The sequence below is a fragment of the Equus asinus genome, chromosome 16 (genome assembly GCF_041296235.1).
Source record: "Equus asinus isolate D_3611 breed Donkey chromosome 16, EquAss-T2T_v2, whole genome shotgun sequence".
NCBI classification, from domain to species: domain Eukaryota; kingdom Metazoa; phylum Chordata; class Mammalia; order Perissodactyla; family Equidae; genus Equus; species Equus asinus.
The window spans coordinates 42538225-42550241 of NC_091805.1; the positions used below are offsets into that span (position 1 = coordinate 42538225).

Genomic DNA, 12017 nt, shown 5'->3' on the forward strand with positions numbered 1-12017 from the left:
GGGTCGAAAGGTTGACGTCCTTGTCCAGTCTTTCTAACCATGTTCTCGCTCCACGCCTGTGGAGGGACTCACCCATCCTTTTACAGATGTAGAAACTGAGACCCAGGGAGGCTCAGACCTAACCAAAGTGACGGGCTAACTCAAGTAGCACCTGCTGCTGACCCCATCTCTGCCAATGCCTGGCCAGGATGGGGGGTGGGGGTGGAGGGAGGGCAGGAAGAGGCAGTTCTGCAGGTCCTGGGAGGGTGAGGTTGTCACCCTGCTGGGCAGCAGCCCTCACCCCCGTCCGCCCCCCAGGCTGCCGAGCGCTACCTGTATTTCCCGAACTGGGCCATGGCGCTCCTGATCACCCTTATCGTCGTGGCCACGCTGCCCATCCCTGTGGTGTTCGTCCTGCGGCACTTTCACCTGCTCTCTGATGGCTCCAACACCCTCTCCGTGTCCTACAAGAAGGGCCGCATGATGAAGGACATCTCCAACCTGGAGGAGAATGACGAGACCCGCTTCATCCTCAGCAAGGTGCCCAGCGAGGCGCCCTCCCCCATGCCCACTCACCGCTCCTACCTGGGGCCCGGCAGCACGTCACCCCTCGAGAACAGCGGCAATCCCAATGGACGCTATGGAAGTGGCTACCTCCTGGCCGGCACCCCCGAGTCAGAGCTGTGACTGCTGCCCCCACCCCGCCTGCCTCTGCCCCACACCCGACCAGCCCACTTGTCCCAGCCTGGCCTCTGCCCCTAGGCCAGGCCCTCTGCCCAGCTGACTTCTGCTCCCAAAACCTGTGTGGGGGCCGGGAGAAGCTCTGTCCCCCAGTCCAGGTCCCCAACCTATGTAACCCTCTGAGACCCTTTCACCAAATTGTGACCGAATAACTGGAACAATCCAGAAGTCCTGATTCTCAGCACAGGGGAGACTCCGAGTGGCCACTTTAGGGGTCACTCCACCCTCTCTCTGTCCCTGTAACCTGCCACCTGCAGTTCTGAGGTCTTGGGGTCCCTCTGTGCTGCCAGGTGGTGGTGAGAGGGACCAGGGCGAGGGTGTGAGGGGGTGCCTTATTCGAGGCTGGGGTAGGACATGTGCCAGGATGCAGGGCTCACCTTGGGATGGGGTTCTGCCTTGTGAGGTGGATGGAGCCCTCTGGCTTGAGCAGTGGGAGTCAGGGGGGCTCCTCTGCCCCTGTCTCCAGGTGGCTTCTCCGATGTCCTTGCCCTGCCTAGGGTGAGTGGGGCGTGCTCATGCACCTGCCTGAGCCTGAAGCCCTCCCTGCTCCGTCAGGCCTTAGCTGTTTCCCTGCCCTCTCCTCCCACTCTGCCCCCCGCGATCCTGGAGCCCAGAGTGGTGGCTCTGCCTCTTCCCTCAAGAGAGAAGAGGAGAGTGCACAGAGAGGTTTCCAGAGCACACCTGACGGTTCACAGCACAATTCAGAGGTTTGGAGCACAATTGTGAAGCACATTCCCTCTCCTCTCACCTGGGGCCCCCCTTTCTTGCTAGTGACAGCTTCTCCCCTGGAATAGAGTCCCTGGAGTTCAGGGGCTCACACCCGGGAGGCCTCGCACCTGGGGAAAGACAGATAATTTCACTGCCCCTTTGGGCCGCCACTCACTCTCCTAGTATAAGCACAGCCACCCGGTGTGTATGTCACGTGCAGACACCTCAGAAACCTTTCCCAAGCCACCTGGCCCGTGGTGGGGAGGGCCACAGGCAGTGCTGTGGACACTGGAGGCTGCCAAAGGGAAGGGCCGGGCCTCTGTCCTGGGGCCCAGCCCCCACAGCATCCCCACCCACCCTCACCTTTGGGCCTCCCCAAGAAGAGGGAGGCCCTCGGAGTGCAGGCTGGGAGCATTAGAACCTGGCTGGAGAGTAAATGTCTGCAGAGAGATGGATGAGCCAATGGGAGGATGGATGGCTGGCTGGATGGATGGATAGAAAGAAGCTGGGACAGCAAATCTCCATCTTTGAGAGCTGTGGGGAGCAGGGCAGGAGCAGGCCACAGTGCTGGGCCGGGGCACCCTCACAGTGTCCTGACTCCTCTTGTGGCTCCCAGTGCTCTCAGCCCTGAGAGGGACAGACTAGGCCCAGGGTTCGCTCCTTCGCCCCTTAGTCCTTTGGTCCCTCCCCCACCTCTTCTCCCATTTCCAGCCCTCTCAGCCCCACCTGTCCTTCCTGAGTGTGTGAGGGGAGAGGGAAGCCCACCCACAACAGCCCGCCTCAGGCCCCTCACCTGACAACGCCTCCCAGCTGGCCCCATGCCTAATCCCAAACAGAATTAGCAACAGGAAAAGCAAGGCCCCGGGAGAGACACTCTATATATACTCTTCTATAAATTCTATTTCTATTGTATATTCAATCTGTACATGTGGGTGTAAATGCTGTTAAATGACAAACCCAATATTATACTGTGGCTGGTGGACTATTTTCATCCTCAGTGCTGTACAGATCTATTTTCATTGTATATTTGATATATTTTTAATTTTGTAGCGTGTGGCTGGGCCAGGCCCCAGCCTGCCAGCCTGTGACGGGGGCTGAGCTGGGGCCGTCTGCTTGGTCCTCGTGGGCTCGCTCGTGCTTGTAGCCTTTGCGGTGAGTCGGGCCCTGTCCTGGCTGTGTCTCTGCTGTTAGACATAGGGCCCAGAGCTTGGTGTGCGTGTGTGTGTGTGTGCATGTGTGTGCTGTGTGCACATATGTGGGTGTGGGTGTGTGTAGGTGCTGATTTGTGCTTCCCAGTGTTCACCCCATTCTTGAAGACCACGCTGCCCTCGCCCCACCACCGCCTCCTCTCTATGTGTCAGGTGAGGCCTCAGGACAGGTCCTCTGGGAAGCCGCCTGCTGTGGGAAAGTCACGTGTTTCTTGCTGGTGACTCATTGCCTTCACACCACTGGGTTTGCCAGAAACAGAGAAGGAAGGTCCTTGGAGGGAAGAAGCCCTCAAATTTATTTTCCAGCCAATCTCTTGCTGTTCCCACTGGAGTCATAAGCTCTTCATCGGGAAGAAAAGTCCTGGATTTCTTAAGATGGCAAGAGCCCCAAGAGGGCATCTCACAGATCTCTGTCCTGAGTTTGTCCTTGAGGCAGTCCTGACTGTTCAGAAAGGAACAGCTGCGCCTCCCCTGGGCTTCCGGCACACACCTCTGCTCACTCCTCAGGGGAGCCGGGAGTAAGGGGTGGGCGGCAAGGCCAGTGGGGTCAAGAGCAGATGGGGCATCTGACAGGTAAGATTCAGCCCCAGATTGCCTGGAGGAGCAGGAGGTGGCTGGGGAGGGGCAGGCCCCCACGTCCCTGCCCAGGGTGCCCACCCCACTGGCTTTGGTGCTGTCTATGCAGTGCCCACAGGAAACAGAGCAGACTCCAGGGCAGGGCAGGGCGTGCCTGAAAGAGGGCCCTGCCCTGCCTGCCTTCCAGGCCCCGTCACCAGCTTCTTGCTCAGGGAGCCCTCTTCACTGAGGCAGTGTGAAGCCTGAGGCCCAGATCGGGGTGGACAGGCGGAGCATACAAGTTGATGCCTGCGAGGTTGGTTTTTGCTCTCCAGCAATAAATCTGAGGGACCACTGCGTTCCTTGTGCCGGGAGAAGTCCCCTGAGTCAGCCCATCATAGGCCATGAGGCTGGGAGCCAGAAGCTGCGTGGTCCCAGACCCTGAGCAAGCCTGCAGTATTATGGGCAGGGGCCTGCCCTTCTGCCCATCCTCATAGCCCACCGGAGTAACTCCCCACTGTGGAAAAGAGAAGAGACTGAACAGGTGGGAATGCTCCTGACTCCCTGAGCATCCACTAGGCCCTGAAACTGGGGGCCTGCTGACTGGGGTGGGGTGGGGGCCGAGGGTATCTTCCCATCCCGAGCTCGGCTTTGTACAGATCCAAGCACACACGGCAGGCATCACTTTAGGTTCCAGCACAAGGTTGGAACAATACAAGTTTGTATGGCCCATGGCTGGTAAGAGCCCTGGGTCAAGACCACTCAGCCCAGGGGAGAGGATGGGGCCTTGTCACCCCCGGAGCCCTCCTTCCTCTCTACCCACTGCCCCCCCATGGTGTACAATAAAGTGTCTGTTCTTACCAAGCTCCTCTTGCGTTTCCGATCTGTCTGGGATCAGGGGGAGGGGCTGGGGGAGGCTGAGGGTCCCGAGGGCAGCTTTGTGTGAAAGCTTGGATGGGGCAGGTCGAGAGGACGGCTGTGGGAGTTGTGGGTGCAGGCTGGCTGGCTGAGGAGTTTGGGGAGGATGGGGAGGGACCTGCATTTATTTTCCCAGGAATTGTCCTGGGTGTCTAACAATGTACACACTTGTCCTGGGCCTCCCTGAGCATCGAGTACTCCACCTGCCCACCTCATGGGATCTCTGCAGCTGTTCTCTGAGGGAGGGGCTCTGTTGTCTGGGTTTTCCCAGGTGAGGAAAATGCTGCTTCTTCTGAGGTGAGGATGGTGTTCAGTGTCCACTCAGAGGGCTTTGTGGGGGAAGTCCCCCCCCACCACCACCCTGCCAGCAAGAGCCATACCTCTGAGCTCTGCAGGGGTGAGATGTGGAGGCCCATCTCAGGGAAGGGCTGGGGGCTGGAAAGCTGCCAGCATCCAGAGGCCTGAGAGTGACAAGGGGGACGGCAGGGGACTCAAGCGTTCGCAGGAGCCAGCATGTTCTAAGTTCTGAGGGAGTGGCCCCTCTCTTCAAGGTAGCTCTTTTGCAAACTTCAGTAGAAGGTAAAGATTAAATATGGTGTTTGACATTACCTGTTTTCTCAAATTTCAATCCCAAGTATGTATGTATTAAGCACCTCCTGAATGCTCGGCTCCGTGAAGAACAGAATGAGCTGGTGGTAGGGGGAGCGCTGCTCCCAACCTCACCCTCAAGGAGCATAGACACTTGGAGAGGCAGGACATCTGGCTCGTAGGGGAGGTCCTGCCCCACCCCACCCCACTCCAGTCTGCAATGGTGCTGCCTGATCTCAGACACAGGCAGCCAAGGTCCCCAAAGGAACCTTCTGTTTCCTTCTGCCATAGAGAAGATGTTGTTCCAGGAATAGCCACCAGATGGCAGGAAACCCCTTCTGTCCGGGTCTTAGTCCACCTCTCCAACTTCATCACATTCCTTTGTGGGTTAGTTTACTCATTGAACAAACATTTATTGAGTATCTGCTGGGAACAGGCTCTGTGCCAGCTACAGATACATGAATAAATCAGCGTCCACTGCCCTGAATTTTGCGATGGAACTCCCCGTGCCCTGGACTCCAAATCTCCCCACCTATCTCTCAAACAGGGGAATGTCCTAGGGCTGGAAATGTCACTCCTGGTAAATTCATCCAATCCTTTGGTTGAAGGTAATGTTTTTGGTTGAAATGTCAACCCTCCTGCCAGCAGGGGCACACAGACCCACTCAGACTCTGAAGCAATATAACAAGGGCTCGGGTGCAAGGGGGCTATGGAGTCAGACTTCCCAAGTTCAAGTTCAAATGCCAGCTAGGCCTCCCACCTCCTGGGAGACCCAAGGCAAGTTACTTAATCACTCTGAGCTTAAACTTCCTAATCTGTAAAATAGGTATAATGAATGGATTGAATGAGATAAGGCATGTTGCTGTGTATCGTTTCCCCAAACTTAGTGGCTTAAAACAAGCATTTTATCATATCTCATGGTCTTTGGGGTGAGCAATTCAGGTATGGCTTGTCTGAGCAACTCTTCTGGTGACAACTGAGGTCACTTTTTAGTATTCAGCTGGCAGATGAGCTGGTTTGGAGTGTCCAAGGCAGCCTCACTCTCATTCACTCAAATGGCTGGCACCTCACTGAGAAGGGCTGGAGGGCTGGGCTCAGCTGGGACATGGGCCAGAGGAGCATCTCAGCTGGCCTGTCCAGCAAAGTTCACGTCTGGGAGGCCAGACTTCTTATGCGATGGCTCGGGGTGCCCAGAAAGACCATTTCAAGAGACAGGAGGTGGAAGCTGCCAATTTCTTAAGGCCTAGGCCTGGAAAATGGCACAGTGTCACTTCCGCATATCCTATGGGTCACGGCATCTGCCAAGAATTAAGGGGAAGGCCTACAGATCCCACTTGTTGGCTGGAAGGGGGCCAAAGACTTTGTGTCTGCCCATGTAATGGGTCTGTTCCAGGGCGTTGGGCATCTTCAGTCATTGGTACCGAGTGGAAGCTTTCTCCTGAGGGGAAGTCAGCTTAGAGAGACAGAGCTGGGCAGAGAACAGGTAAGTTAGGATGGGGAGGTGAGTGGCTGAGTTTGCGCCCTGGGCGGAGGGAGCAGACAGGGAGGAGGAGAAGGGCATGTGGGAGGACACAAGAGGCCACTGTTGATGCCTCATGGTTGCTGCCTCATGGTTGCCCCGGGGGCGTGCGGCAGGAGATTGGTTTGAGTTATGGCTCTGTCGCCAACTGCACGACCTTGGGCAAGTCACTTAAACCCCTGAACCTCCACTTTCTAATCTATAATAGGAGGATGACAATAAAATCCCTTTCTTGCAGAGATGTTATATGGGAAAAATGAACTCCTTCTGGAATACAGTATAGAATTCTTTCCAAACTAAAATAGAATAGGTTCTCATTAACTATTAGCTTCCTTTCTTCTTACAACTAGAATAAATCCATGGGGCCTGCTTCCTTCTGGGGGTCCCATCACTCATGCAATGAGCCATTCTCCCAGAGCTATTCAGAAAGAATAGTTGCGGCCTAAACCTAAAGAAGCCAAGGAAGGAGAGGAGAGAAGGCACTGTCTCCAGGAAGGGGAGTGTCACTGGTCCTACACACGGTCCTGCTTCCCCCACAAACAGCCCCAACCAGCCACGCAGGCTCAGCCAGCTCCAGCCACAGGCGCTTGGCCCAGCATTGAAGAATTCTGTAGACCCAGGGATGTGGTGGTTTTTTATTTTTTTAAGGCCCCAAATTCTTTAACACTTCAAGGAAGTGGAGTCTATGCTTCCCCCCTTGAATCTGGATGAGCAAATGTGTCCTTTGATCAATAGAATATGGCGGAAGTGATGCTTCGTGACTTCTGAGGCTAGAATAGAAAAAGTCATGCCACTTCCACCTGACGGTCTAAGGATTATGGTTCTGGGGAAACCTAGCCGCCATGTAAGACGTCCAACTAGCCTGAAGCCAGCCCGTGCTAGAGAGGCCGTGTGTCTGCAGGTGCTTCCGTTGACAGCTTTAGCTGAGCTCCGAGCCAACAGCCAGCATCAACTGCCAGCCACACGGATGCGCCATAGTGAAGGGTCAGCCCAGCTGACACCTGACTACAGCCGCGTGAGGGACCCTGAGCAACAATGGTTCAGCTGAGCCCTTCCTAGCTTCCTAACCCATAAAATCATGAGCAAAATAAAACGCTTGTTGGATTTATACCACTAAGTTGTGGGGGTAATTCGCTTCACAGTGATAGTAACCAGAACATGAGCCTTAGTGATTATCTGGCCCAACTAGAACAGTTGGGGAAACTGAGGCCCAGAGAGGGGAAGAGATCTACCAAGAATTCTCACAACTAAGCAGGGGAAAAACTGGGGCCAAAGCCTGGGTTTCTTGACTCTCAATCCAGTGCACCCTCCATACAGCAAGGTGCTGACAGGCAGGGCTCCCACGGTCTCCCACCCTCATCCCACTGCCTCAGTAATTCCATGCATCAAGCATGAATCGAGGGGTCTGAGTGCCCAGGATTGTCCTAAGCCCTGGGAATCTACAAAGAAGAATTTGGCAGGGATCCCTGCCTTGCAGAGGCCATCATAATTTGACTTGGAATGTCCTGCCCACAGGCATACTCACTGTGCCAGGCACACTACTTTCTTTACTTATATTATCTTAAATAGGAAGAAACCTGGGAAATGGGGAGAAGACTATGCTGTCACTCAACAACAAATAAACCATTATTAAGATCACTCCATGCCAGCCACAGTGCCACCTGCAGAGCAGCAAGACTCAGTGCAGATCATCCTGTGGCTCTCTGGGTCAGAGCCGGGTGGGTGCTGGGTCTCCCCGTTCTTCCCAGGGCAGGGAAGGATCCCTGGGCTTCATGAGCATCCAAGAGGAGCTACAGTTTGGTCTGCCTCTTCAAACAACTACTTCTCCTGTCCCCAGGACACTGCTTGGGGGAACCAGGCCCATCAGGACTAATTAACTGCTCTAATGGAATGAACCAGTTTGGCTGGAATTTAGCCCAGGTGGGAGGAATCTGTACTTTTCTAGATGGAGAAATGCTGAGTGCCAAGGAGTCTTGGCAGCTGGGCCCTGAGCTAACGTGCATGCGCGTACTCAGGCTCTCTGGACCCAGGCTGGGTCTCCATCCCAGCAGCCTTGAGCAAGGAGGGCTCTGGGGGGGTCCACTGAGCTGGCCCTGATCCTGATTCTCATTGGTCTCCATGTGGAGGCCATGGGGGCCCCCATATCATTCTCTGCCCTTGGCCCAACCCCAGCCCCAGCTGTCTCTCAGAACTCACCACAGCTCCTAGTCCTGAAATCTCTCAAGGAGAATGTGTCTGTGAGCTGGCACCAGGTCCCTTCCAACCCTATGACTCCAAGTCCACAGTTTATGGGGCTCTGAGTCACAGCCAGGCCTGAGTTTATGGCCTGCACCCTTTTGGTCCCTTCCCTTTAAGAGTTGGGCCATCAAAAGCCATCTCTGGAGTTCCTTGGGGCCCCAAAAATACCTTCACAGCAACCCAACGCTGCCTTCAGCCCTTGTGCAGAACCATTCTCTCTGACCTCCACCAGGCCCCGTCGACTGTCCTCTATGGCTGGGTTCTCCCCAGATCCCTCCTGGAAAGGCTCTCAGCAGTTTATTTGGAGCCTGCAAATCCTGCAGGCTGCCGGGGGGTGGGGAGGGGAAGGCAGGATAAAATGAACTGATAAGCAAACTCTCGTTCGCCCTTCTCTCCCTCCATGGGGGGAAAGGCACTGTCACCCTCTGCCCCAATGATGATGCTGATAGAGTAACTCAGTTAACCAGACTGGGGAGCAGGGCAGGCTGGGAAAGGATGCTGGCTCCTTGACCTGAACCTGAGGGAGGCGTCAGTCCCTGGCAGGAGCTGGAATGCCAAAAAGGGGGAGGCATGAGTAGCAATGGATAGGACCTTGTCTTGGCAGCTTCTAGGCCTTTAGCCCCTCCAAACAAGCAGAGTCCAGAGAAGGAAGATGGAGAGATTGATGGCTCCTGTCACCCCAAAGTGGCTGAGCCCCCTGCCAAGCCCCCAGTAGGGTAAGGAGATGGGTAAATGACTTTGATGTCAAGCTCTCCAGCTTCCCACTGGCGAGATCAGCTTCAGCTCTGAGAGAGAAAGGGCCTTATTTGAGGGTTCTAGAAGGTCTACAGGTACTTGACAGCCCCCATCAGTGTCCTCTGGGATCATGGTCCTCTTTTCCTATCTTTCTGCCATACCTTTATTCCTGGTGAGAGAAACCACTGTGGCTGACACTTTAGCATGAACTGGCTCCCAGACAGACACTCTTTTCTGATAACCAGAAGAAACGGGGGCACCCAGGGGAGGAAGGTGGAGAAAAGGTGATAATGGAGAGAAAGAACCTTGTGGGATTAGGAATTTACAACTGTGTCTGCTTCGTGATCTTGCTTAAGCCTGTCCGTTACCAAGGTCTTGGAGGAATGGAAAAGGGAGAGAGCAGGCAGAGTCCCAGATAGGAGAGTTAGTCTGGGAGAGGCACCTGAGGTCCTGGAATTGACAGGAAGCCCAGAATCAGCTGTCACCCGGGCTATCAGCCCCTTTTCTCCGCATCACCACAGCCCAGAGATGAGGGTGAGGTCTGGAGCAGGGTCTCCCAGCACCACCAGGGGGCAGCACCCACCCATCAAGTGAAGGCTGTCACACTTGCAGGCTGGGCAGGGGGCTCCCCTCTTTCCTGGCATCTGTGTTTTGGGGAAACAGCATGACTTCACACACACAGACTGACGGGGACAAACCCTATGATGCCAACTGCAGCATACAGAATCCCTCAGAATATTCCAGAAAGACCCAGGTAACACGTCAGCCCAGAGCTCTAGGATAAAATCTTTAACAAGTGGTGAGGCCTCTGGCCTGTGGCTGGGCTCCCCTCCCCAGGAGCTGGTCAGTGGGCTGACTCAGGGGGCCTCTCCCCAGCGCACCTTTACTGGCTGCCTCTCCCAGATGGGCCCTCTGGGTTCCTTGGCTCTTCCTGGGTTCCCCCACCCCACACCCCAGCTTTCCGGCCTCCCCTCCAGGCCTCCTTTTTCCCTGGCAGCTTTCTCCCTCTACCTATCTCCCCACATGCTTATCTCCGTCCACAAATGCCACAGAATGGAAGCACCTAGAGGCAGAGCTTTACCAGGCGAGGTGGCGGGCTCTGTTTTATTCATTGATTTCCAGGCCTGCAACAGCTTCTGGCACACAGTAGGCACTCAAGAAATATTTACTGGGTGAACAAATGTCTCAAGTGTGGATGCTGGGATAGTTTCTCCCCCTCTCTCACCCCCCTGCCATCAACCTCTCCACTTTCTTCGAACACCTGAGTTCAGCCAGCCTGAAGAATGGAAAGTCAGGGAGACACCCCAACGGAGTTTGCCAGCTAGGACTCGAAAGCTATTCATTACAGCCAGTTCTTTAGTATTCTTGTGTGGTTCTTCCTTCCTCACTCAGCCTTCTGGCCTGCCCTGGGTCTTCTCTTCCCAGTCATATTTGGGATATTTCTTTTTTGCAGCAGCAAACTCAAAGCTACCTAAACTCTGAAATGTAGACATCAGGTCCAAGGGGTGGGTGGACTAGACACAAATGGGGGAGGGGCAGCAAATGTGTGTTTCTGACCACAGTCCAGGATGGTGCCTACCTCCTCTGCAGATTAGTGCAGATCATCAAAGATCACCAGCATTTGGTTTTCTGACCTCATTAATGATAAGACTTTTCATTGTTAGAATTACTTGCACTTGCACCAGGCGTGTAACCTTTCCTCAGAGCACATCCAGCTCCTTGTCTTGTTTTTCCCAGTAGAGCCAGGTACTGCCTGATCTGGACATCAGATTGTGCACAGGTGTCCAGGGCAGGTGTCAGTCACCTTGCACTTCCGCCTTGAAGTCCTCCTTACACCATCCAGATGGACAAGGAGGCTGCCTAAAGCAGTAAAAAAAAAAGAGAATTAATGTAAAGATGTAGAAGAGGTTCTGGACTTAAAAACAAATAAAAATAAACGAATCTGGAAATTGCTCTTGGGATGAGGCCAATAAAGTCGGCCTGGTGTCTAATGCTTTGGGCACAGCAGCTTCTCAATCACTTAGCAAACAGGTTCTCAGAAGCAGGCACTGTGGGAGAGATCAAGATGAAAAGGTGGTCTGGAGGAGCTCAGGGTCAGAGAGGGAGATGAGACATACAAAGGGCAAAGTCAAATTGCAATGAGTGAAACAACAATAAAACCAGGAGGCAGGACCGGGACACCACCTATGTGCCCCCAGGGCAACGATGAGCCCTGGCTTTAATGACCTTTCACCCCACACCCATAGCAGCGCCAGGACTACGATTTCCTTCCACCCAGACCAGGACCTACTTCTCTGCCCAAGGCTGCCAGGTTCCCCATTCCACCGCGGGGGCTTCGGTGACTGTGACAGAGGCTGTAAGCATCAAGATCTCGGGCGTCTTGGTCCTGGTTGGGCCTCGAAAGCGCAGGATGGGGGTGGGGTGGTCAGGAGGCCCCAACACGGTGTCTGGGGCAGGAGGGGGCAGCCTTCTCCTTGCGACACCCTCTCTCCACTCTCTTTCCTCCCCGGGCCTCCAGTCAGCCATGAAACCGCAACAACGCGACCAGCTTGGCGAGGAGGGGGCAACCGGAGCCCCCAGAAGAGGGCAGGCGGAGGTTAGAGGTCAGGGGTCGAGAACGCTTCGGAGTCTCCAGGCTGCAGTGGGAGGAGCTGCGGGCTCGAGGGAGGGGGGCAGGGGGCCGAGGGGGGTGGGAGGGGATGGCGGCGGCGGCGGCGCGCAGGGGCGGCGCGCTAGGCTGGGCGCTGGCGGCAAGGGGGTTACGCGCTTCGGCTCGCCTCGGGTCCGCGGAGGAAGGCTGAGCTCGGCCGCCGGAGCCCTGCAGCTAG

At 55.3% G+C, this 12017-nt stretch overlaps 1 protein-coding gene across 1 annotated transcript in view; it reads left to right on the forward strand.

The window, feature by feature from the left end:
- The window catches only part of SLC6A17 (solute carrier family 6 member 17), a 57885-nt gene extending 53829 nt beyond the window's left edge, over nt 1-4056 (forward strand). Inside the window, exon 12 of the mRNA XM_014835254.3 lies at nt 298-4056. Within this exon, the coding sequence (XP_014690740.2) occupies nt 298-666 (369 nt within the window). The 3' untranslated portion in view covers nt 667-4056. The remainder of the gene's footprint in view (nt 1-297) is intronic.
- The last annotated feature ends 7961 nt before the right edge of the window (nt 4057-12017 follow it).